The following is a 27,321-nucleotide window of genomic DNA, read 5'->3' on the forward strand; positions in this document are numbered from 1 at the left end:
AGGAATGAAGGAGAGATTCATGTATACAACCATAATTTTATTTAGCTTTGTAAAAGAGCAGCATGACTCCATCCTACCTAAAGTGGTCACTGGATTCTGGCCAGAATCTCCACTTGAACGCATCTGGTATAGCCGTGGGCGAATCTAGCCTAATTCCTCGCGTTATTTCCAAACTGGGTTGATGTACTTCTGAGCCAGTTCCCTCAGTGAGCTGAGGAGCACTTTCGGAACATTTTGCTTTTTTCAAGTAGCACATATCCATTTACTTGTCAAATTATTATTTTTTGAGATACTCTTACAAAGCAACTAGAGACAGCATGTAACATTTGTAGGAAGGCAAATTGTAACATTTGTAGCAAGGCAAATAGGAGGATTGCCATTTTCCGTGTTTTAAAAGCTAGCACCCACTTCTCTCAGCCATACTTGTGCACTTCCACTATGTTTCTAGAGTGAATAAATATGCAGCAATAACACCAAATAACATTTTCAAGTGTTCCTTCCTGTAACTGGTTTGTCAGGGGAACTAAGAAACAGAACATGCCTAATGGAACAATTGAGTCTAGAGTGTATCGAAACTCAAGTTTCTAAAAACAAGGAATGCTTAAGACATTAGCACTTTGCAAATTCCAGTAAGAACTTAGCTGTATCTCCCAAACGAGTAAATATCCTTCAAAGTTTGCACATTTCCCAATTTTGTGATGCAGCTCTCAGCTCAAAAAACATGCAGAAAAAGATTTTAAGATTAATATTTTAAGATAAAATAAGTTTAGAAATGTTGTATTTTATGAGAAAACGTTATTTATTGTTATTTATTGAATTTATATATCACCCTAAACCTGAGGGTATTTCATGAGAAAATACATGCAAGTATGTATTTAAATGTATTTAAATGCACCTTTTTCCGGACAGATTTCAATTGCTGACTTATGAATCAATACATGCAAATGTGATATTGACTCAAAGTAGGCAAATCTGTCCATCTCTTTTTGCAGGTCAGCCCTGTTCAGCAGATTATGCCATGGCAGTTTTATTGGGCAGTAGATATTTTCTTTTGGGATGGTATCTCACTGGCCATTGTTAGAAAGGCAATGCTGTAAAGAGCTGGGCGTTTTTAGGCTCTGATGAAACCCCAGTGCATGGATTGACTTTATATTTGAATCTACTTAAGTGCCACAGAGCAGGGACGGAAGGAAGGAAGGAGAGAAGGTCTTCATTCTTGTGCAAGTGTTGCATTCAGTGTTGCTGCAGGTAGGAAGAAGAGTCTGAAGATGGGGGTGGGGGTTATGAGAAAGTTGAGAAAAACAAGACCAAGATGCCTAGTGACTAAAGGAGCAGAGAAACGTCAGGCCCCAGTCGGAGGTCCAAGGAAGAAAGCCAAGGCAGGGTGAAGAAACGAGAGATCCGAGAAAGACCAGCAGAACATCCAGAGAGTAGAAGGAATGGGGAGAATGAGATGGGGAGGCAAACTTTCTTCCATGGGGGTTATGGGAAAATATCGGTGGAACCTGAAAGCTCATGGAGGCCAATGGCAGAACAGATCGATTTGCAATGGCCACTTCAGGCAGGGCTCTAGTAATGTTGGAATAGCCATTAGGTGGAAGATAAAAGAAGTGAGAGCTGGGCCATAAAGAAGGCTGATCGCCGAAGAATTTATGCTTTTGAATTCTGGTGCTGGAGGAGACTCTTGAGAGTCCCATGGACTGCAAGAAGAACAAACCTATCCATTCTTGAAAGAAATCAGCCCTGAGTGCTCCCTCGAAGGACAGATCGTGAGGCTGAGGCTCAAAGACTTTGGCCACCTCATGAGAAGAGAAGACTCCCTGGAAAAGACCCTGATGTTGAGAAAGACACAAGGAGAAGGGGACGACAGAGGACGAGATGGTTGGACAGTGTTCTCGAAGCTACCAGCATGAGTTTGACCAAACTTCAGGAGGCAGTGGAAGACAGAAGTGCCTGGCGTGCTCTGGTCCATGGGGTCACGAAGAGTCGGACACGACTAAACGACTAAACAACAACAACAACAAAAGAAGTGCATCCTGAAACCAATGATCTGTTTGGGAGAACATTATTTTTTATTTCTTCCTGCACTGCTGGGAGCAGCATCTTCAGTGGAAAGTGCAGATGTTCCTTTGTTTCACTGGAGAAAGCAAGCACAACTATTTTAAATTTGGAGCATTTTAACTTTCTTTCTCAGCGACTCTGCAATTAGAGACCACCGTAATGTGCATAGGAGACAAATTCCACATGCTTCTTTACCAGCTGTTTCTTAGAAAATTTACTCGAAAAGGCATTTTAAATCTCAGATGCTTTACTACTCCCAACTTTTTAAATTGTTGTAGGTAGTCAAAATGCCTGGAAAATAATCTGAATAATAGTTCTGTCAAATTAGTTATATAGAGGTCTCTCATTATTCAAATACTGCACTTCCTGATGTTCAGGTGCTACTTTATTGTAATAATAAATCAGTACATATTGAGAGCTAACATTCAGTAATTAACATCTTAATATCTACGACAACTGCAAATGATGACAAACATTCTTTTGTGCCCTACTTGTGAGAAATAGTTCTGAAATGATGATTCATTGCTAATTTAGTTTCTGTCTTCCCACAAAGATTCATATTGAGTCAACATTGTTTTATTGATCACTATGCTTCGCTCTAATGTTTTTGCTCAGTGTTACTAAATTACTAAAATTAGCTGCCTGTTTCATATGACGACCACCAGTTTTTATCTGTGAGTGCCTTTAATTTGCAAAGTTCAGAACGTTCCTCACATAGAGAAAGATTTGAGGTGGAAGCAGTGGGATGGGCATGCAAATGTACAAGATTCAGCTGACTGTGGTACTGCAAGTCACTTTTATTCCTTTCTTAAAACCCTTCATTGCAATATATAGTTGTAGCTCTCAGACAGTTTTGTTTTTATTTCATGGTTCCTGTTGCTGAGTTCATGTTCATGGGTTGACTTCCTTATTAGACTAACTACATTAATCAGTAAGTCAGATGATGGAAAGCAGCAAATTGTATAGCACCATCCTTTTAAAATAAACAGCCCAATGATGTTTGTGTTAGAATCATCATGTGCAATTTGGGTGGCTGCCAAAAATCTGGACTCATTCAGTACTATGTTAATTAAGTAATTGTCCATATGTGTGTAATATAGTGCAGAGTTAAGTGAATGCAAACTGTCATGGCTACACGCACTTTAAGTTATGTGTGTGTTGCTTCTTCCCAGATTTAATTTCCAGGAAATCAAATGCAGTTGCTTAGGTTAAACAGGCTAAGGAAAAGTGGTACAGAAAATGAGTAGGAATTGAGAAAACTGAGATAGTCACCTTTACTTTTACTGCTAACTTTGTGTACTAAAAAAAAAGTGAGCCAGAAATACAAATCATCTATGCTTTTTGGGTTTTGTTTTTACCTAATACATAAACAAGTTCAGCATCCAAGTGTTTGGACTGTTACTGAAAAATTATGTAAGGTGTAGTTCTGTGGATTGATCAGAACATCAAAGTACGGCTTCGGATAATCATAATTCTCTCCCCTCCCCCCAGCATAAATTTGAGTTTCTTGATAAATTTTTAACCAAAGTTTGCCAGCTATGTCACAAGGTGTTGCTAAAATCAACTTTATAGTCTGAGAGATGGAGAAAGAAAAGGATAAATTTGTCCTTTGTTGCATGTGATATATTCTAGGTACAAGCCTATGCAGAAAGTGGATGGAGTCACAGACGGTTTCACAACAAGTGGTCAACAGACAGGCACATCTGTTGAACAAACTGTAATTGCTCAAAGTCAACATCATCAACAGTTTTTGGGTATGTAGGAAGAGTATTGTACTCGGGTCCAAAGAAAAATAACTTGTATAGTTGTTAGTTAAGAATCAGAACAAAGGTTTTCTTGAAGCTGATCCAGAGTTAACTAACTGTGGAGTGTAACCATTTGTATGAGTTTAACATTATGCAAATGTTAAGTTTCTAACAAGGGTATTGATCTTAATTAAAGCTGTCATTCATTCTAGAAACAAAGAAATTTATAACCTTACCATGACTTTGCAGCCAAGTCTCATACAAAGAATAGGTGGGACTGTTGTCTTTGCACATACATACTATTTTGACAATATATGGGATGAAATACTCCAGACTTATTTATCTGTACCCTCAACCCGTGTGGCCTGATCACACCTCTGATGGGGGGCATCTTGGAATCCCTTGCTGAGCCAGGCTAGTGTCACAATGGCTACTACATGGATATAGACTGGGTATATGTTCCAAAAACTACTACCATACATACATGAAGTATACTTATTTAATATTGCTAACATAATTGTCATTGAATTAAGACACAATGGAACTTCACATGTAATAGTGAAACCACCTATAATTAGGTAAAATCCAGCTATAATTTGCTCATCGTTTTCCCTAAAGACCTTGTATAATATGCAATAATACGTAGATATGTCTGGAAATATAACTACATAGGCAAAAGGCACCTTACTAAATTAAAAGAAGCAAAGATCAACTGGTATATTAAAATGTGTGTATTCACTGCATTGGATCCAGGTGCCTTATGTGAGCAGGTGGGAAAGCACTTATGGAAGGCAGCCCTTGTGAGTTCTCCCCATTTCCCCATGACACTGCCGCCTGCCCTTCCCCTGCCCCCTTCCACCCCCCACCTTCCGGAGGGGCTTTTCAGGGGGCTGCGGGACGACGACGACCAGGAAGTCCCATTGAACCCACAGAGCTCTGCTTGTCTATCTCTAAATTCAGGCCTCTTGTCTATTCACAATTTTAACTAGGTTTTCAGACAGGTAAGTTATGCACCACTCGTTCTTAGTATGATTACAGCTGGTTTAAACATTCAAAGAAGTAAGCCTCACATTCAGTCAGAAATCCTAGAATTTGTGTAAGTATTTCTTAATTCCTATGGATCGAGCACATACAATTTAGCAGATCTGGCTCCCTTCGCTTAAGAATTTTAATTTAGAAGAATAAAATTTTGATTCCTTTTTAATTGCGACCTATTAAACATAAAAACCTTACACCTTCTCAATTTTTAGTCCAACACTTTGTGACCTTTCTGATATTTATTTCTTTGTATCATTAAATGTTTCCCTAATTAAAGTGGGATTGACACACTCTACAATATTTTTCTTTCATTGTGTTGCCATGGAAACAGATGCATCTCGAGCACTTCCAGAGTTCGGAGAAGTTGAAATCTCTTCTCTGCCAGATGGTACTACTTTTGAGGATATTAAGTCATTGCAGAGTCTCTATCGAGAGCACTGTGAGGTAAGAAAGGAGGATTTGACAATGGCTTCCTCTCATGCTGTCAAGGGTTCATGATGTGATGATACACAGGAATACATCAGATACAGGAGGATCTCCATTGCCTGCAAAGCAGAATATTGTGAAGAGAATTAACATTATGCTTGCTAAATTTGTGTGTGTTTGGAAAATGTGGTTGTGGGCCAAAATACAGAGCGTTTCTGTAGGCTTGCTTTCACCCACCCAGGACAGTTGAGAGTAGATCAGCAATATGCCAATGCCAAATGTGTCTTTGGTTTACTGTTGTGTTAAAATTTTAGTTACGAACATGCTATTAACTAAATTCAAAATACACAGTCCTGGACAATTGATAAGTCTTTTGATACATCCTAAGCATGGGGACAGGGGACGCGGGTGGCGCTGTGGGTAAAACCTCAGCGCCTAGGACTTGCCGATTGCATGGTCGGCGGTTCGAATCCCCACGGCGGGGTGCGCTCCCTTCGTTCAGTCCCAGCGCCTGCCAACCTAGCAGTTCGAAAGCACCCCCGGGTGCAAGTAGATAAATAGGGACCGCTTACCAGCGGGAAGGTAAACGGTGTTCCGTGTGCTGCGCTGGCTCGCCAGATGCAGCTTGTCACGCTGGCCACGTGACCCGGAAGTGTCTGCGGACAGCGCTGGCTCCCAGCCTATAGAGTGAGATGAGCGCACAACCCTAGAGTCTGTCAAGACTGGCCCGTACGGGCAGGGGTACCTTTACCTTTACCTTTAAGCATGGGGACGCGGGTGGCGCTGTGGGTTAAACCACAGAGCCTAGGACTTGCCAATCAGAAGGTCGGCGGTTCGAATCCCTGCGACGGGGTGAGCTCCCGTTGCTCGGTCCCTGCTCCTGCCAACCTAGCAGTTCAAAAGCACATCAGGTGCAAGTAGATAAATAGGTACCACTCTGGTGGGAAGGTAAACGGCGTTTCCGTGCACTGCTCTGGTTCTCCAGAAGCGGCTTCGTCATGCTGGCCCCATGACCCGGAAGCTGTACGCCGGCTCCCTTGGCCAATAAAGCGGGATGAGCGCCGCAACCCCAGAGTCGGCCACGACTGGACCTAATGTTCAGGGGTCCCTTTACCTTTACCTTTAAGCATGTTTACTCAGAAAGAAGTCCCGCCAAATTTAATAGATCATGCTCCCTTAAGTATTCAGGATTGCAGACAGACTGCTCAATATTTTTCATGCATTCTGTTAAAGAATACCAGTATCTGTGTTGTATTTTTAGGCAATATTGGATGTTGTAGTGAACCTTCAGTTTAGCCTAATAGAAAAATTGTGGCAGACTTTCTGGCGCTATTCTCCCTCAACAACAACCGATGGCACTACCATTACTGAACCAAGGTTGGTAATCTTTTATTCAAAGTTTGTGAATAGTTTTAGTGCTGTTTTCAAATAAACTAGAAATCTAAAATTTACATATTAAATAGGAATGCTATCTCTGCAGTTCGTTACTAGATTAAATTGCCATGTTATGATAACTGCAGTTTATATTTGTACGCATACCATTTTATTTTATGGGAAGAGGCCCAGTTATTTTCTCATGAAATAATATCCAATCCAAAGACCATTCTTATCACTGCTGCTCTTTGACTAAAGCTCTGGAGGCCATGTACCAGCCATTATTACAACACTAAGTGCCTCAGGGCAGTTGGATGCGTTTCAGACATTCCTAATGTTTATTTTTAAAAACTTTGAATTCCATTGTTCTTCTTTTTTATCTTCATGTAAATGCATTTTCATTTATTCATTTGATACATTTGTTCACACCAGCAATCTGAGTGAAATAGAAAGTCGACTTCCGAAAGCAAAGCTGATTACTCTGTGCAAAAATGAGTCAATTCTGAAATGGATGTGTAACTGTGACCATGTGATGTACCAGACTTTGGTGGAGATTCTCATTCCTGACGTCCTTAGACCTATTCCTAGTAAGTTGACTATAGATGACGTCTTGTAAGGATTTCTTTTTCTTCTGGTGATCTTGTGACTTCAGTGCCTCCCAAGGAAACCTGTAGGAGTGACTTTAAAGACTTCAGAAGTAGCGTGGGTGTGCTCACTTTATTTACATGTTATAAAGGTATACCTTAAAATAATAAATACTGCTTAAAATATAACTCTGTGGTTTTGAAAAAAGTAGCTTTCAACATGCTTGTGGTATATATTTATCTGTTTTTGGCTGCCCTGGCAATGCACGCTTTGTCATAACGAAAATCCCCTCATTCCTTTGAGCTATTCCTCTAGTCCGCATGATAACATTAAAACGTTGAAGGCTTGAGTACGTAGTTCTGTTCAAATGACACACTAAGCTGTAGCTTAAATGTGATGGGAATAAGCCACAATGAGCTCTGGGCTTGGGTGCCCAATCCTCCTGCTTTGTGGCCATGGAATTCAGAAGCTTTTGTTTCTTGTTTAGAGTAATTGTAGCTTTCCCTGTCATCCCAGTCTGTTGTCAGTTGAAAATAGCAAACTTCAAACCATTTGTTCTTAAACGGGTATGGTTTAACAAGCCATAGTTTAGAGTTTGGATGATGTGCTAAATGGAGGTTAGTTGAAATTGGAAATAAAGGCTCCCAAACTCCCCCTCAAAGACACACCAGAGAAGCAGGAGAGAGAGAGAGGGCTAGCCCAAGGTCCGTTGCCCCTTATTCTCATCAGGAACTATGATCTATGCATGACGGTCTATGTCTATGTCAACTTTTGTTTTACACTGAATTCAACAAGGTGAAGACCAAGCACATAGTGGCACTTGTGCAGTTGTGTAACATGTCAGGGTAATAAGTAATCAGAACTGAAAAGTAGCTTTTCAGTGGCCTGGTTTTACTGACATATAACCTGATTGCACATTTGTATGGTTGGATCAGAGTTTGCCCTGGTGCCTATAGAGGAATACCGTGCTAAACACGGTATTAGCTGAGCATTTGAATCCACTTGAACATATTACTTATAAAAGATTTACCGGAATTAGTTGGTTGCAAATCTTATTAGTTAACTGTATTGTAAGAAATATGAGACTAACATTTTATTTTCCTCATTCATTTCTCTAGTCACTCAGTCTTTTATTTTAAAAAGCCAGGAGTGTCTAACAGGGTAGACTCACCATCTAATTGTAAATATTACACTTCAGCTAGACAGCCATTATCAAATAGTTATACTTATGAAAATTTCCCTTTTAGACATAGAATTATTCAGATTGTTGCAGTGTAGTTTGTTCTTGTTTGGTATAGAAAGTGATTTACTTTGGGTTCTAGCAAAGCTGATTTCCATTATAAAACATTATATGTGTTCTGGGCACTGTGATAAATACTTAGGAATTTATTTCCCATTAACAATAAAGGTTAACGGTTTCTGCGGGGGAGGAAATCCATATAACTGCACAAGCATTGTGTTCTTTCTGTGAACAATTATTTTGTAGTTCAGTTAGATGTACTCATGCCTCAAAGAGACCAGGAGCGAACAAAACTATTTTCTCTTGAAGGGATTATAAAAGCTACTGAGTTGTTATAGTTGTTACAAAATGTTCAGAAAAAATGCATATCCAATTTTGCAAGTACACGCTACTGCCCTTCACCTGCAAACAAGACAGAAGGAACCTTACTATTTATATCACTTGTGGCGCAAACCTGAGTGTTCTTATAAAACACAGTCTAAATGTCAATAATGCCTTCTACATTTTTCTGAAATTCAGAGGGTTGATATATGCAGATGTGTGACAATTGCTTAGCTTTTGAAACATGCAGTGAAAGCAACAGGCATGAAAGGATTTTGTTTGAAATTTGTGTAGTAGCATGGGTTGTGAAACGGAGACTCTTCTGGGTGACAATTCGACACCCTCAGAACCGTTCTTGAATAAGACAAAGCCAACCAGGTTTAATTCAGATAGCTACCAACAACTCCTCACTGGGGGCTGGGGGGGGGCGTCAATGTTCCTTGGCTATCCTCTCACTACTTTATAGGTGGTTTGCCAACCTTCTGCTTGTTTCCTTTGTAAAATACAAAGCCATTTTCAGCAGTAGTCAGGAACGGCAAAGGAGAACAGAGATTGATCCAAGAAAAGAATTTCTGGGATATTTGAAAGTTGCATTTTAACTACTGATTTGATTTCCTCTTGAATTATGAAATAGTAGTTTGAGTTCCTGTCTTAAAGATCAAAGAATCATAGTTACCTCAATCAATATTGCAGAAAAAGCCCCCCCCCCCCCCCAATTTATAAGCAAGATGGATGTGTAATGAGATCAACATTGTCAGGCAATACTCCATTCTTCAGGGCAAATTTCCTTTTCAAAATATTGGACTGTCATACCTATTTCTTACATCAGAGGGGTCAAATGTAAGGTTGGGAAGCACTGAGAGACCCTTGAAGTGTGCCTTTGACCACATTGGGGATTCCTGCCACATTATATAAGCCAGTGAACTGTCTTCAAAGGTTGGACATTGGTGCCCTTGAAGGGCAAATGGGCTGGTTTGCAAATGGCAGCAGCCTTTCTTCCTGCCTCTAGTTGAGTGGTAACAGTGCCAACAGGGGGCGTGGCGGGGGGTGCAGTGCCTTGGCATGGAGCGGAGCGGAGCCCTGGCCATTTGCCAGATGGGGCCCCCTTGTGAAAGTGCATGGAGTAGATGGGGAAAGTCAGGCCAAGTTGCCAAGTGGTGGATGGAGGAGGGCAGTTGGTCGCATGTGGGCAGGGAGCTTAGATGGCAGGGCCTGAAGCCATTTTTCAGATGTTAGTGTCCAACTGAGATGGAATTTACGACCCTTTGGTGCTGAACTCAAGTGCAGTTGACTTCTGTCGAAAGAGTACGAATGTGGCCTTTGGGTATTTGCCAGGTGGAGAGTTTGGTCCTGCAGTCTATTTGAGTTTCACACTCTTGCATTTAGTCCTTTGAGGAAACTGAAGTCTTGTTAACTGAACCAAAGCTGCCATGATGGAGCATGTTTTTTTAAAAAATACGTTGTTTTTATTGTTGCTCTACTTCTAAACCATCTCAAAGCAAAGTGATGGCTATTAAATGTTTTAAGTAAATGAGTTTCTGATAGAAAATACTAGTTTAGATTCAAAGGTACAGCATAGAAAAATGAAGAATTGTTCAGCATTGAGAGCAGAGGATAGAGTGGTCCAAAAATCACTGCCTTTTGACCCTATACTGGTTTTACCCTCAATATGGTTGCCACATTTGATTCACAATAAATTTACATATGTAACGGAACCTTGCAAATGCGACAAAATATTGTCGAAAGCCTAGGCCCCAAATACTGCTCTTTGAACACCAGAGAAGTAACTTTATTTGTTGCCTTGTCAACGTTTTTGAGCTTTTTGTTGGTTATAGTATTAAGTCCTATTTCTGCATTCCAAAGAAAGCGTGAGAGCTTAAGCTAGAGGGAGGGCAGAGGCCCCTGCACATTGGGAAGGGCGGAAGGGGGCTTGCAAGCATGTCCAGCTGAAGGTGCTTCAAAGCCCTGCTCAGACTCCCCCCTCAACGAGAGATGGCTGGTGCCAAAGGAGGCCTCCCTCTGTAGTTCTGTAGATCTTCCTCTCCTACATTTCTGACCAATTGTCCGTTACCATTACAGGAAAATGTGTCAGTGTTCTCTGGCTATATTTTTTTGAAGAATACATGGCTAAAAACATTAGGGTGTTAGAATGATTAAAAACAACAACAACCCCAAACCCCTCTAAATACCGGTAAATCAAAACCCAAATCCTGCAAGAGAGGTGGTTGGACTGTTAGACAACAATGGTGTGCAAGGAGGACAGTGAAATTGCACAGAAATGAAGAGGTTGGACCGATAACCATGTCTGAGCAGGTTTTGGGAGAGCACCAGGGCACTAGTTTTCTCATGCAAAGGGGGGGGGCACACAGCCAAGTCCTGCCCCCCAGCACCCTCATGTTCCTTCATTAAGAGCCTGCCATAAGTTAGAAGGCAAAGGTTAGCAGCAACAAATCTCCTCTTCTAGAGTCTCCCTGTGCAGTTTTTGACCCTGATTGTGCAGGGTTCTGTAGTCACCCCAGATAAACACTGTGTCCTGCAGAGTATCTTTCTTTCTAATACTTAGCTTCATAAATGCTTAAAAGAAAACAGACCGTTTTTCATATAGTTGTTACCGAAATAAACTTTTATTGTAAAGATTTGGTACAAATCTAGAGGAATTATGAAATTCAAATTGGAACCCCTTCTGAAATCTTCAGAAACCTGGAAATTCAGTTTGTGCTTTTCGTATAGTTTATTTCTGGTAGTTTTTTTGGGGGGGGGACTTCTTTGTGAGTGCTAAAATCTTGATACAAATATTTTCTTGCTTTTTTGGTATCATATGTTAGTACCACTATGCAGGTACAATTTGAAATCACGTTAGAGATATTTTGTTCAGTACTCATATATGTGTGGGGCTTAAATAATCCTCAGCTATCTAACATTACCTGTGTGTTTGCTTATCTTTCTATCGCATAGACAAACACACATCTAAAAACTATTTATTCCCCTGCAGTGATTGAGGATAGTCATGTCTGCAGATTGTAATTTTGGTTGATTTATTTAAATATTTATATCCTGCTTTTCATCCCCAACACACACACTCCAATTTAAAACATTAGAAAAGAACAGAAGAGCAATGGAATCATGATTCCCTTATATAAGTCTGATATCTCTGTAGAAAGAAATGTGCTGTGTGTTTTAACAGACTGATTATTTCATAGGTAGGTGTTATGGAGCTGTTCAAGCCTCATTTGTAATTGAACTTCAATATGATTCATTCTATTTTAAAAGAGCACAGAGCTTTTTATGGATAACTACTATGACCGGTTTTAGTACTAGTAATTAATATTTAGCTAGTGTTTCACATTTATTTAGCACCATGTGTTGAGGTGTGCAATTGACAGGATGCTGCCCTTGGTCATCTACATGAGCCAGAATCTAGGAACCTTGTGCATCTTCAGAGGTGCTGTGTGTGCCTGCTCTTTCGCTGAAATGGCTCTTGTGACTTATGGTGTGTTTATGAGAGCCCCCTCCCCATAGTCTTGGAGATAGTCTTGGGACATGTGGGAAGAAGGATGGAGAAGCCTGCCCTTTCCATTTTAGTCCTAGAAAGTTACACAAGTCAGACATGCAACAAAATAGTGTTCCTGCTTTCTGTGCTAGTGTTAGTGAGCCATGTTGTCCCACCTCAGATTCATTTTTTTCACCCTAACAGTCACCATTCAATGGCCCATTCTCATTCAGCTTTTTGCTGCAGGGAGAGAGCTTAGTGTTTTTTCCTCAAGCTTTCTTTTTGTGCTTCTACATACACCTGCAGCAGACTGATCCGTCCGCATTATGCATGGATGGTGTCATTTGAGCGCATCAGCAATGGCTCTTATACAGGAACATTTGGAAAAGGGGGAATGATCTGCTTACCTTATTCTTTTGACATTGCTTCTTTCAGATGTTAAAACAGTAGTTTTACTAACTCCCATATCAATGAAAGCAAATAAGATACAGGGAAAGTCAAATTTTAATTACAAATTTCCTATGTCTTTATCCCAGTTCTAGATGTCTCAGCATATATCCTTGTTCCACCACTATTCTTAAGCCAGAAACCTACTGAAAATTTTATAAACTTCCCAGCTCTTTAATTAAGACAGTGTGCATGCTTAATTAGGGCATGACAAACAGCAAGGCAGATTCTAATGCCATTCCATGATGGGAGTTGACTCCCATTTCCATCGGTTGGGTGTATGGTTATAATTTTATAGGCAAACTGCATACTTTATGCTGTTGACTAGTTCTAGTTTATAAATGTGTCCTTAGTTAAAAGTGTCTGAATTGAAATCATGAAATATGTCCCCTTGGTGTTTTAAAGCATCAATAAACTCTAAGAAAAGCAGAGAATTTCAGTGAGGTTGACTGACATTCAAGCGACACCCAAAAATCTAACAACTGCCTGAGAATGTTAGGAGCGCTTGGTTTAAAAGAGTGTCAATAAAAATTCAAATTAGAATGCATAACACAGATCTGTATTGAAACAATCAGTGGAAATACTGCATAAAAATCAGTTCGCATAATTGTGTCAGTACCAATCTAAAACGTTGTACTTTCCCTCTCCCAGAGTGAATATCAATATTTCAGAGAAGAGTCACTGGCCTGGATCACATGTAACACTCAGCCATGATTTAGCACTGTGTGGATGAGCCATCAGGAGCTCAAGCCAAACACCAAACTCACACATTGTCCTCCTCTCAGCAGCAGGATGACTTCTGCCAAGTTGAGTCCTTTCAAAGAATCTCAGTTTAGATTTACGTACAAACTGCGGATCATAGTTTATGATAAAAGAATGCTTAGTTTCTAAACGGTACAACTTCAAATCACAAGTTACTGTTAGGTACAAACCCAGCATTGCCATGTTGCACTGTAACTGCACAGCAGCAGCAAGATCTAGGCCTTTATCTGACGATGTACTTACAGTCTAAAGTGGATCTTGCAATGCTTGTTCTCTCCTACCTGCTGTGCAGTTAGGCAGTGTTCTGTTGCTTCCCCTTTTTAGGCCTAGTCTTTAGTGCAAGAGTGAACCTGTGAGAGTGAGCTGTACTGGTGCTGACTCCCATGACGGAGTGTTCCTCCCCCAAAATGGTGCTTTCTTCCCATCTGAAGTGGCACAGTCAAGATAGAGGTTTACTGCCTCGGTGAGAACTGGAACCATGAACATTAGATAGTCATTGTTTGATGGCTACAGCACTACCTTTAATTCTATGTGGGATTTATACTAATTGTTCCTATCATGGTTATCATTTGCTCCCTCGCTGTTCTCTGTAGTTGTAATAGTCAAGGACGTTGATCTTTAAATACCTACATGCCTTGACTTTTTTTCATTTGTTTTGTATTCTTTTATGCATAGGTGCCTTGACCCAAGCCATTCGCAATTTTGCAAAAAGCCTTGAAGGTTGGCTATCCAATGCCATGAACAATATTCCACAGAGAATGATTCAAACCAAGGTAAATGCCTTCTACACGATATGGAACAAAAATGACATTACAAAGACACGAATAAAACATAATTGTTAAGAGTCAGTGCCAGAAGTATCTCTTTAAAGAAGACTATGCAAAATTTAGCCTTCATTTAACTGCATTATTATTAGTAGTATTAGTATTAGTGTCCCCCCCCCCTTACGTGTGATCAACTTGCACATGACCACATATATGCATGGTGCTGGGAAATAAATAAATAATTTGATTCAAACCTGTCAATGGCAGCAGAGAGCTGGAGAGTCCTTTTGGCTCGCAATAAGACCCTTCCTGGAGCCTGAAGAGGATGTCAGGAAGGGTGGAGTAAGAGACCAGAGGCTCAGCGGGGGTTTTTTTTGCCTGCTCAGCCTTCCTGCCTAACAGCTGGTGTGCAGAGGAGCCCAGCAGCTGCCACCCCTGCTTTCCCTCTTGTCCTTCAGCCTCCTGCTGGCCCGAGAGCTTCAACTCTCGTTGTGGATGTTTCTAGATACAGTATTTTTGGTATGGATTGAAGAGAGAGCGACAGAGAGGGTGTTTAAAGGGTATTTGGAAGGTGCTCCCCACTTTACGCATTTCACTTATACGCCCAGAACATAACCCCCATGTGGGGGGGGGCACCTGTATACAGTGGTGCCTCGCAAGACGAAATTAATTCGTTCCGCAAGTTTTTTCTTCTTGCGAGTTGTTTGTCTTGCGAAGCACGATTTCCCATAGGAATGCATTGAAAATCAATTAATGCGTTCCTAGGGAGACCGCCTTCAGACCAGATCCGGGGACAGTCTGTCCCCGGACCTCTTCTGAAGGCTGGCGGGGGGAGAAGGACTTTTCTCCCCACCGCCAGCCTTCAGAACAGCCTTCTGAAGGCTGGCGGTGGGAAGAAAAGCCCTTCTCCCGCTGCCAGCCTTCAGAAGAGTTCCTGCAGGGCTGCCTAGGCTGCGGATAGCAGCCTGCTGCCCAGTGCGAGGGACGCTCTGAAGCAGAGCGCCCCTCGCGCGGGGCAGACATCTGCAGCTTGGGGAGCCCTGCAGGACTTAACATAAGTGCAAAACCCAAGCTGCGGGTAGCAGCCTGCTGCCCCGCACGAGGGGCGCTCTTAAGCAGAGCGCCCCTCGCGTGGGGCAGACATTCACAGCTTGGGGGGCCCTGCGGGGAACTCTTCTGAAGGCTGGAGGCGGGAGAAGGGCTTTTCTTCCCACCGCCAGCCTTCAGAACAGCCTTCTGAATGTTGGTGGTGGGGAGGAAAACCTTCCTCCCACCGCAAGCCCCGGGAACAGAGGAGAATCGCTGCGCGCCTTCTCCTCTGTTCCCGGACCTGTCCTGAAGGCTTGCGGTGGGAGGAGGGCTTTCCTCCCCACCGCCAACATTCAGAAGGCTGTTCTGAAGGTTGGCGGTGGGGAGGAAAAACCCTCCTCCCACCGCAAGCCCCGGGAACAGAGGAGAATCGCTGCGCGCCTTCTCCTCTGTTCCCGGACCTCCCACCGCAAGCCTTCAGGACAGGTGCTGCGCTTCCCCGCTGTCCCCGGAGATTTCCCTATGGGCTTTCGTCTTGCGAAGCAAGCCCATAGGGAAATTCGTCTTGCGAAGCCGCAAAAAAAACGGAAAACCCTTTCGTCTTGCGGGTTTTTCGTTTAGCGAGGCATTCGTCTTGCGGGGCACCACTGTATATTGATTTATACCCTGCCTTTTTCCCTGACAGGGACTCAAGGGAGCTTCAGTATAACTGACAACATACATAGTTTTCTACGGATGTCAAAAACTAGGTGCTTTTGGCTAACCTGATCCAAAACACCCACCCACCCCACTCACACACGAAAACAAAGATCGCCACAGCCAATCACAAACAAACAATCGCACCCTAGGCCAACCCCAACCTCTCTCACCACCAAAGGAACACAAGTGAACAGCACAAGCAACGCTGACACCAAACCCTACATACATTAAGCATAATAGAAGCATCACCACCAACCCCACCCCCACCCATCTTCCCTCCCTCCACCCCTTTTTTCTCTCCCCGTAATGTCTCAACAAATGAAACGGATTTGTAAAAATGTTACATGGAAAAAATACGAGAGACATTACACTTACTTCTGTAAAACAAGAAAAAAATTAATAAATAATAATAATAATAAACTAGGCACTTTAAATGACATGGTGTTGAACACTTTATTTTCTTGTGTACTTCTTCATTGTATGCTGAAGGTCCAAGAGAGGGTTTTATGTACTTGTCAGAGAATGGGAGACAATTATATGAATTCTAGTAGAACTATCCCTCCCGGGTCTCTCCAATTTCCATCTCCTATGCAGAACTCTTGCCTTGCCTTTACCTGCTTCTCTGCCTTATCCCGTGAGCAGGGCAGTGAAAACCTTTTGCGATGTGTGGCTGTATTATTCTTGCACTGCTGTATCCCACAAGCAGGACCTGCCACATTCTCATTAGCTTACTTTCTAAGAAAAGGTTGATAGACAGGAGTGAACATGGTCTATCTCAGTGAAGATAAGACCTGAGTGAAATGTCCTGGTCTGTCTCATCTCTGTGCGTTTGTGTGGTGTGTGAGGCTCTAGTCTTCCTTCTCCTTAGGTTGCCGCTGTAAGTGCCTTTGCTCAGACTCTGCGAAGATACACATCTCTGAATCATCTGGCTCAGGCAGCACGGGCTGTACTGCAGAACACGTCTCAAATCAACCAGATGCTTAATGACCTCAACCGTGTAGATTTTGCCAATGTCCAGGTAGGCAGAATGTTTGCAAGAAGCATATATGACTGCTCTTGTTTCTCCTTCTCTTGCGTCTGAGTTTGCAGTGCCAGTTTCATCTACAAAAATGGCTGCAAAAATGTTTCATTTCTATAGAAAAGGTATACAGTGGTGCCTCGCAAGACGAAATTAATCCATTCCGCGAGTCTCTTCGTCTTGCGGTTTTTTCGTCTTGCGAAGCATGGCTATTAGCGGCTTAGTGGCTATTAGCGGCTTAGCGGCTATTAACGGCTTAGCGGCTTTAAGAAAAAGGAAACAAACTCGCAAGAACTCGCAAGACGTTTCGTCTTGCGAAGCAAGCCCATAGGGAAATTTGTCTTGTGGAATGACTCAAAAAACGGAAAACTCTTTCGTCTAGCGAGTTTTTCGTCTTGCGAGGCATTCATCTTGCGGGGCACCACTGTACATAACTGAAACATGTCAGCTTATAGCTCAGCCTCCTTGCAAAAAAATAATTGTGAAACATTTCTTCAGCTTGGAATCTTTCAGGTGTTCCAATCTCATACTTTTAGAAAACATATGGATCGTTGACAAAGTACTGGGGTGTCTCCCAGTATCAGTATCCGTGCATCTGTTGTCTATAGACAAGGATCCTCTAAGCCAAGGTCATAAGAAAATGTTTAGAAGAGCATTTGAAATGATAAAATAAGTTACTTAAAATAGCCCATACACATGAGATGAGAATCAAAAACAAAAATTAAATGCCCATTTCCACCCTTCTCTCTCCAGCTGTATCACCCCCAAATCTATCCCTTTCTCACTGGATCTTACATTAGACCTGCTACCACACAGTGATCAGACTTGAGACTTGTGAGGTCATTTTTTTAGTCCTGAGATTGAGATTAGACCAGAGCCCAGTGCAAATGACCAAAAAATAAAATTAAAGAATGTTAAGCCAAAGAATTGGCTTTGATTGAGACTTACAATCCTTCCACACACGAAACAATGCCTGGTTACTCCAGGCTTTTTTCATTTCAATAGTATAGGTTTGGGTGAGGGGAAAGTCATTGCCCCCTGCTGTTAGTAAAAAATTGGGAATAAGACATCCAAGGTGATATACTGGAAATCTCCCTGAGATTTTCCTGTAGATCAGAGCTGCCATAAACCCACCTCTAGCAGCTAAGGATGACAAAGATTAGCATTTGCCTGTGGTTCTTCTGAAGCACATGATATCAAATGTTAACTAAGATGTGCAGCCTTTTGCACCAGTGAGAACGACAAACTAGAACCACATTGGAATTGCAGTACAAATTACTCATAAGATTTGGCAAACTTGTCACAAATTGATCCACCAAAAGCCAATTTAGTTCTTGAAGTTCTAACTTGAGAGCAAATGAAGACAAGTTCAGTCTCAGGCTTAGGCCTGTGGACAACTAAACCTTCCTGAACATTAACATAAAAATAAGTTAGAAAGTCCATTCAGAAAGGAAGAGCACAAGCACTGCAACCAAGGGAGTGTGCCTTGATGGAGGGAGATCTAAAGTACGACATTGCTTTTGTCTAGTATCACTTTTCTTCCTTGCTGGTAGTTTTAGGAGGCAAAAAGACAGCTATAGGACTGTGCTGTCTGTTTTGTCCAGGAAGAAGCTGGAGATCATGTAGCTTTATATTTTTTGTACCTATTTCTTGACTTCAAAAGTGCTACCCTATAGTTAAGAGTTGGAAGAAAAAAGCAGACCTTGGACGAAAAAGAATGCAAAATGTCACTTCTTAAAATGCAGCCCTTACTTCACTTGCAAGCTCAATGTTGGGTGTCCTTCCTTTGATGCCATGCCTTCCTCGTCCTCGCTTTCTCACACCCAACTTGAAGCATCATCAGCATTACGAGGGTTGAGGTGCAGGTGAGCAGCTCCTCGGCCTCTGCCTCACTTCCTCCCCTGGCTGCCACAGCACAGCTGCAGCCGCCAACCTGGCCTTGTCAACTGCACAGCCGCCCTTGGTCCCCATCCTCTTCTCTCTAGCTTCACGGCAGTGATGCTGTTGCTGCTGTTGCTATTAATCACCTCTGCCTCCTCACCTGCTTGTGAGGTTGTGTGGTTTGCTGTTTGCAGACACAGCCAGAGCTGTGTCTATGTGCTTGAAGCTGGAAATGGAGAGCAAGTGTGATGGCAGCAGTCGCAGCAGTAGCAGCGCTCTCTTCCGGACTCCCTTTGTTCTGGTGCAGCACAAGCTGAGAACGTTTCCTGAGAGATGAACAGCCCTGACAAATCAGCAGCTCTGAGCCTGCTGCCAACCCTGCAGATTAAAAAACCAAACCTGCTGTCCCTTGATGTGCTCATGGGCTGCTTTCCTTCTCTGCCATCTCTAAGTTCCCATAACTGGATTCTTCTTGTGCCTTTTTTGTACTGGGACAGGAGCAGGCTTCCTGGGTGTGCCAGTGTGATGACAACATGGTGCAGAGGTTGGAAACAGATTTCAAGATGACTCTTCAGCAGCAGAGCACTCTGGAGCAGTGGGCGGCCTGGCTTGACAACGTCATGATGCAAGCACTGAAACCGTACGAAGGAAGGCCGAGTTTTCCTAAAGCAGCACGGCAATTTCTCTTAAAGTGGTCTTTCTACAGGTCAGTGCCTTAGGAGACTCTGAACAATTGGTGCTCGGTCACGAGCACACAGTCTCTTATCTTGCTAACAACACAAGTAAACTTTGTGGCATTTACCATATATGCCGCCACCACCTAAAAAATAAAGTTTGAGGGTGCTTACCACCTAAAAGTTTTTTTCAGAGGTGGAGGAGAGTAACAAGAGAGAAACATGAGCAAGTGCAGTTACATATACTTAGGCTTTGTTGTGTTTGGGAATTACAACTTTGAAGTATTATTAACTATTATACCTTCCTTCCTTGGAGCTATCTTTGTGGGTCCCCAAAATGAGTCAGTTATTGCTGAGATAATTATTAACCTCATACTTAAGATCAGAACTCAATTTTTGATATAGGTAATGTGATCCTTGTGGTTAACGAATAGGTATTGTCAATCTAGTTCTACCGTTTGTGGCAGCCACTGTAGGGTGACTTTTCTGCGGGGTGATTTTTCCAGGCTGGGCCTTTCTGTTGACTGCGCTGGCTGTAGGTTGCTTCCGTTAAAAAGGCTGTATATATTAGGCATGGGACTCTATTCTGAGTTGTAATACATGGGGCTTCTAAGCACAGCACTGAGTAACCAAAGCCATGGCTATATATTTGCTGCATCATTTCACCCATATGCCTACGATAAGTGATATTGACCCACACAATGGAAGGGACGCTGCAGGAAAATTCTGGCTTTGTACACAAGCAGTAGAAGACCTCTATCATTATGTACTATATTGCCCTCTGTATCCTGAATGGAGAGCTAAGTATATTCTGGAATTAATGTGTGAGGAGCCTGATGTGGACGACTGAGTGAAAATCGTGTAGTTATTGTCTGGCACGGAGAAGTTTGTGACCAACAATGTTGCGAGATTTGCAGCCCAGAAACAGAAGAATGTTCATTAAAGATATTATGGTGGACTGTAAAGTTTGATTGGCAATGTAATATAGAAACTGATTCGTGTTGGTCTGTATTTTAAGATATATCTGTATACATTGGTTAACTCAGCTTTTTAACAGTGTATTTCTGCACATTCTATATAGTATGTATAGGATGTACAATTCTTTCTGCTGGTGCTTGAAATGACCATGATGGTCATACCAACAAAAATTGAATTTGACCAAGAAAATGGATATAACAGTACAGTAAATTGTAGTTTATCATTATTCGAATAAGCCTCATGTTCACACCTTGCCCTTCTCTCTTCCTCTCCAGCACAGATAAAATGAGGAAACTTGAACCATCTGTTTCCTAGCTGCAGTTTATTATAATGCCCCAAAAGGACAGACTGTTTTTAGCTTAAACTATGGTTTATTAAAACACGCTGGGATCAAAGAATGGTTTGTTGTAGTTTAAGTTAACCAGAGTTCCCAGTTTGGGTGTAACAAGAAACTGTGGTTAGCTTAAATCAGGAAGCAAAAATGTTACCTCCCAACTGAGCCATTTACACATTAATGGTACCCAACTGAGCCATTTACACATTAATAGAACTTTCTAAATGCAATGTAAATAAGCATATTTTCCTAAGTGGTTTGATTTTTCAGAATTATTTTGGATAACTTTGGAAATTAAGTCAGAGGTTTCTGAAGTAATTATGGAATGATCATATTTCCCATTTTTATTTTTATACAGCTCAATGGTTATTCGAGATTTAACCTTGCGCAGTGCTGCTAGCTTTGGTTCTTTTCATCTGATCCGTCTATTGTATGACGAATACATGTTTTACTTAGTTGAACATCGTGTTGCTCAAGCCACAGGAGAGACACCTATTGCGGTTATGGGAGAAGTAAGTCCACAGCCAGAACACTTTTCCAGCTGATAAAATTGAATTAGAAATAATTTTCTCTAAAGTGTATTCAGTTAAGAAATAAATGTGTCTTGTGGGGAATACATGGGATAATTGTTGGACTGAAATATCTTTATGTAAGATTTGGGTGTGACAGATGTAAAATCCAATTTTCAGTTGTAGTATCTAATACTTTAGTTCCTGAAACCATGCTGAATTGCTCATTCTAGTTTGTCAGAATGTATCTGTTCATGCTGAGTTTTTCCATAAGTACCAAACCTCAAAATTTGCTCTTTGAGTCTATAATTTTCCAATATCCAGAATTCATATTTGAGACCTCCGGGTATAGGGTGGTATATAAATAATAATAATAATAATAATAATAATAATAATAATACAATTTGTGCTGTCACCCTGGCATGGCACATCAGTGAATGAAGTTAGATCATTCACATCCTTCCTTTGCTTCTTCCTAGAGTAAAGAAAGTTCTTGTTTTCCTCTCAAAATTGGTCTGTCTTATCATCCTAATAGTGATCTTCTTATTAGTTAACTCCTAATCACCCTCAGAGATTTTGTATCAAAATTGTGCATGATGAGAACTTGAGAAAATGTGCTGCCTGCCTTTTTAATTGAAAGTAATAATAAGCCTTAAAATAGAACGCCTGCATCCTGTTTGCTTACTGTGGCTTTTCTCGACATATCAAAGCTTATCCAAGGAACTTCTTGCTTGTCTTCTATACCGCACAATAATTATTTCTATTTCTTGGGCTAAAATCCGCAAGAGTGTCTTGTGAGGAAAGGTGCCAAGTAGGCAAAGAGTGTGCCTTGCCTCCATTCACCAAGTGTCACAACCATTGTTGTTGCCTTTTCTGTTGTCAAATGCTTCCTTTTGAATGCTGTCGTCCACTTTCTCATTCTTTCCTCACGCTTGGTCTCAAATACTTTTTATAAGTCAGAGTCAGATTAAAAGACTTTGTGCTTTGTGTTAGTATAAACATTTCCTTACCATCCCTGACATCTTCGAACCTTGGAGAAGCCCAGAGGACTGAGGGATGAAGACCCAAAATCTGAACGTAGGGGTCAATCGCTGCTTGTGTTGTTCCTGTGGAGCCAAGGGGACGACTAGATGGGTCAAAGGATTTGACTGCAAGAGAAAATGTTCAGATAATGCAGTGTGTGTGTGTGTGTGTGTGTGTGTGAGAGAGAGAGAGAGAGAGAGAGAGAGAGTGTGTGTGTGATCCGAGGCCCTTCTTCATGTGCCCTCTCCACAAGAAGTTCAGAGGATCGGAGCCCAAGAAGGGGTCTTTTCCGCAGTGGCTCCTCATTTGTGGAATGTTCTGCCTGGCGACGTTAGTCTGATGCCTTCAGTAGATATCTTTAGGCGCCAGGCAGAAACATTCCTTTTATCCTGTTAAACAATCTGTGGCCTTTTAAATATGCCTGTGGGACATTGGGGTTTTTTTTGTTACTGCATTATGTATTGTTGTGTTTTTATATTGTAAACTGCGCTGTGATGCTCGGGTGAAGGGCAGTATAGGAATTTTAACAATAATATTTATCTATTTGTTATGCTTTCCTCCTCTGCAGTTTGGTGATTTAAATGCTGTGTCTCCTGGAAATATGGACAAAGGTCAGTAGGAAGTTTGTTCTAGATCTTGGGTTGCATCCAGAGAATTGCAAGTAGAATTTGGCTTGCGCAGTGGTGCTTTCTTAATCTCACCTCCCTGCTACAGCTCTCTTTTCTCTCCAAAAATCCATTTGGAGGATCAGAGAACCCTCTGGAAATCAACAGGATTGTGGGGGGTAGGGGTGGGACATCTTGCATGAACAGAAATGCATTTCTCCATTGGAGACTAGAACCCCACCAAGTGGGATATCGTTATTCTTGCCTTGTTTGAAAGGCAGAAATAGCAAACTGGTAGTGTTCTAGCGTCCCCTTAGAAACACCTCTCAGGGGAGTACCAGCAGTACCTTCTGATACAAAGCACCACTGGATCCAGGAACAGGTGAAGTTGTGAAACGTGTGTACCGTGTAATATTTAAAACTGCTCCAGAATAATGGACAAATCAGGCTTAATGAAACCAGTATGACACAATGCTGAACCCTGTTTAAACCAGTTTAAACCCTGGTCAGAGGTTATGAGAATGAGAGATCGGTATACACTGAGATAATATAGTTCTGAAACCGGAAGTATAATAGGCATGTAGATTATAGGAAATCTTGATTACCATGAAACATGGACAGAATCCGCAGTATGATAGTTAGGATGACTGAAAGTAGAATAACAGAATCATAGAATTGTCGAGTTGGGAGGGGCCTGGAGAGTCACCTAGTCCAACCCCCTGCACCTGCAAATTTAGGAAATAATGAATTATTTGACTAACTGGGTACACAGATGCACCTGCAAGTTTGCCTCATTATTCTTTGCCGGGGTCCCAAACTGGGAACAGTTGATACTTAGGGAAATGGTCGGGTTGCTAAACAATTCCATCTCCCAATCATCTGGCTCTTTCAGATTGCAGGATTCATGGTGGTTTTATTTGTGCAGATGAAGGTAGTGAAGTGGAAAGTGAAATGGACGAAGAGCTGGATGACTCCGGAGAGCCGCAAGCCAAGAGAGAGAAGAGTGACCTGAGCCAGGCCTTCCAGGTGGGCTGCCTGCAACCCGTCCTGGAGAGCGGAGTTCAGCAGAGCCTGCTGAGCCCCCTGCACAACGAGCACATTGTGACAGCCACGCAAACGATCAGACAATGCAGTGCCACTGGAAACACGTATACTGCAGTCTAACAGATATTAAAGCTCTTTTTTTTTCCAGATTATATTAGCCCTGTTGATGTTGGGCTTATCATGGGGGAGGGGAGGGATGCAAAAAAAGAAGTCTGAAGGTTGACTGTTGTCAAATTTTATCTGTGCTTGAACATTACTTTTACTGGAGTTGTGAAATGAAATGAGTGTATGTATTTCTCCAGGTCTCTTTTGGAAAAGAAAAAAAAAAAATTGGTAAATACAATCATTTTACACTGGCCGCTTAATATAAAGAGTTTTCTTAGTTTCAAGAGTCAAGAAGCGTTTTTGAGAAGCTTAATGTTAATGTTTTTGTCCTCTTTATAATTAAAAGTAATTTAATTTTTCATAGTTTTTACAAAATATTTTAATGTTAACTGTTAGTCATGGTGATTTCGTATAAATAGGGTTTTAATTAATTGCACTCTGAAATATCAAGAATTTTCCTCTTTGATTTACACTGGAGGCCTGCTCATTTGATAGCAGCTGCATTAAACTTGTTATAGGAAAGGCAGCTTTCATTGGACAGAACTGGAAGATGCTATTTTGATACATTTCAGAGTGTTCAGGGGTTATATTGGAAATTTTATTATGACGCTAGAGAACATAGACTGTCGTCTTTCTCAGAGGAAGAGCGATTCTCACGGTTGCAGGATAAATGAGAGCTCTGATCACATGTGGTAATAATGTGTACTTAATTCATGTACACAGGACACCATTACAGACAATGCAAGCTTCCTTTTCAAAAAAGAATCAGTTATTTGCGTACCAACTCCTCTCTTTTAAGACTACTGATTTCAGGTGCCGTCTGCCCAAGCGGCCAACTCTGTGCAACCTCCACTGACTTCAGTTGAGCTTGCACCAGATTTGGAGCCTGTCCTGGGGGGATGATGCACCTTGTATACACAGGGGACCACCACCCAGATGCTTTCTGCTCTTCAGTGGGACTGTCGATGCTAGAGACTGAAGCTAGAAAAAGAAAAGAAAAGCATCTTGATTATTATTTTTTAAGTGTACGTACTACTTATGCTGAACTGGACATGCAGGAAACCATTCCTTTCAGATGACTTTTTTTATTCCATGTCCTTTTCCCCGTGATAGTTCAATCTGCTGCTCTTGTTAAAGATAGTTTATAGGATGCAAGGAATGTAGCAACCTGCCTTGTAATTTTGCTCAAAATAATTCCTGGTTCTTAAGTGGATTTCATTTTATACAAAAATGTTTAAAAGGCAGTGAAACTGGCACATGTCACTTGTACTTATTTCCCAATTGCGTAGAATTTGAATAGGTGGCTAGACGGACCATTGCCATTTAAGAATGTACATCAGGGATCATTGTACCTCGGCTATTACATGGTGCCTTAAACAGAACTGAAGCTAAGATTTTCTTGTTAATAACTCTTGCATTGATTCAGCAAAGTGTGCCTGTCTTCTTTCTTTCTCCCCTCCTCCCCCAAGTCCCCAAACAGTAGAAGGGCAGGTTACATAGTTTTCAAAAATCAAGATTTTCTTTATTTATTTATTAGATACACTATCCCGCTTAGAGTGACGGCATATTTCTTCTTTATAGCTGAATTTCACTTTATTACTAATCAGATTTTCTTGGTGGGGAGGGGAGTGTATGAAAAACAAAACTAGCTTTAACAATGTCAAAGGTCAACAAAATAGGTTAGCCAATTTCCAAACAAGAATTTATATATATTTCTAAACCCTTATCTACTTTTAATTTTTAAAAAGTAAAGTAAGCAAAACTTTTAAAAGCAGCATATAGTTACAATTTGTGCACATGTGGGGGGTCAGTCTGCTGTTTCATTTACTGGTTAAATCATACTATATGTGGGGGTTTTTCGTTTTGCTTTTGTCTAATGACCTGTTACAAGTATAATGGATTAAACATGTCATTGGTTGAAAATATACCTGAATTTCCTTAGTTTGATCAAAACAAACCAAAAATGAAGGAAAGCACAAAGAAAATTCACAGACTCTATAGCGCAAGGCCCATGTCAAATATTCAGAGCCTTGTTTGTCATTTGTCTGAAAGACGATATTTAAGGTTAGAGTCACCATATGCTTGAACAGCAAGGAGAAATTGTTGGTATATTTATAGCACACAAGTTTGATCCTAGGTTTTTCATGTTTCAAGAATTTCTAAAGATTTACTAATTTTTTAATTTAAACATTTATACTTCTAAACCAAGCTTTATGAATTTTCTTAAAGTTGCAGAATTGGAGGCCCACTGGCAGAGCGGCCAGGCAAGATCTTGTGCCTGGTCATTCCTGCCACATTGTTTAACTTATGCTGATATGATTCCATGATCATTCTGTTTCCTCTGTTATTTAAATGTGTCCCCATCCCCCCCGCTCAAAATCCATCACGTCTGTACCCCTCACCATTTTTTAAAGAAATCTAAGCTGTGATACTTACTCCCTCTCATTGTGCATTATGAAATGTTTACACTTAAATACAGTGAAATTAAATGTAAAAACAAAGAAACACTTTTCAGCATAGTTTTTTAAGGCTCTAGTAAGGAGATTAGATTTATTTACTGATAATAATCCTTTGAGATGGCAAACTTGTATGTTTTCTAATCATTGTCCTTTTCATTATTGTTGAATTTTGTTCATGCAGCGAAATGACAAAGATGCAAATTTAGTTTTCTGAGAGAGACAGGCCTTGTAAATCCTCTGTAAGTCAACTCTTTTCGCCTTCCCACCTTAGTTGATCACTGTATTCAAGGTGCCAAAAAGATCAATATATAATTTTATCTTATGTCAAGTTTTCTGATTAAAAGGTGACATTCTAGTCTGTAATGGAACCAGGTAAATAAGATGGATCTCTGCAGCCACATATTGCCCCAGATTCATCCAAAAATGCTCTGATAAGTTAATATTTTTAAAAAATGGAATACTAGTTTTGATCAATCCAAATGTGCGTATTTTTATCACTTAATTTAGTGGCAGTTGATCATTTCTGCTTTTCTATTTATTGGTCTCACAAATCGGGTGAGTCCTCTGCCCTGCATTGTCCCCACAGACCCTTCCGCGTAATCACGAAGCCTCATCAAGGGAGCTTTCTGACACTCCACTCTTTGTGCCTATATCCTTTCAGCATTCCTTGCAAAATGTGGCTGGGATTCCCAGACTCCCCTGCTTGTGCC

At 41.2% G+C, this 27,321-nt stretch overlaps 1 protein-coding gene across 5 annotated transcripts in view; it reads left to right on the top strand.

The window, feature by feature from the left end:
- Positions 1-24,194, top strand: part of RFX3 (regulatory factor X3) — a 113,393-nt gene extending 89,199 nt beyond the window's left edge. For 3 of the 5 annotated variants that reach the window (XM_081845037.1, XM_081845039.1, XM_081845035.1), the window contains 10 exons: positions 3,694-3,815; positions 5,176-5,288; positions 6,532-6,647; positions 7,077-7,231; positions 14,165-14,262; positions 16,850-16,999; positions 19,378-19,586; positions 21,225-21,378; positions 22,967-23,009; positions 23,896-24,194. In XM_081845037.1, the coding sequence (XP_081701163.1) occupies positions 3,694-3,815; positions 5,176-5,288; positions 6,532-6,647; positions 7,077-7,231; positions 14,165-14,262; positions 16,850-16,999; positions 19,378-19,586; positions 21,225-21,378; positions 22,967-23,009; positions 23,896-24,167 (1,432 nt within the window). In that variant the 3' untranslated portion in view covers positions 24,168-24,194. The remainder of the gene's footprint in view (positions 1-3,693; positions 3,816-5,175; positions 5,289-6,531; positions 6,648-7,076; positions 7,232-14,164; positions 14,263-16,849; positions 17,000-19,377; positions 19,587-21,224; positions 21,379-22,966; positions 23,010-23,895) is intronic. The other 2 variants (XM_081845038.1, XM_081845036.1) reach the window with 1 other exon arrangement.
- The last annotated feature ends 3,127 nt before the right edge of the window (positions 24,195-27,321 follow it).

The sequence above is a fragment of the Podarcis erhardii genome (assembly GCF_964252035.2).
Source record: "Podarcis erhardii genome assembly, chromosome: 17".
NCBI lineage: Eukaryota > Metazoa > Chordata > Lepidosauria > Squamata > Lacertidae > Podarcis > Podarcis erhardii.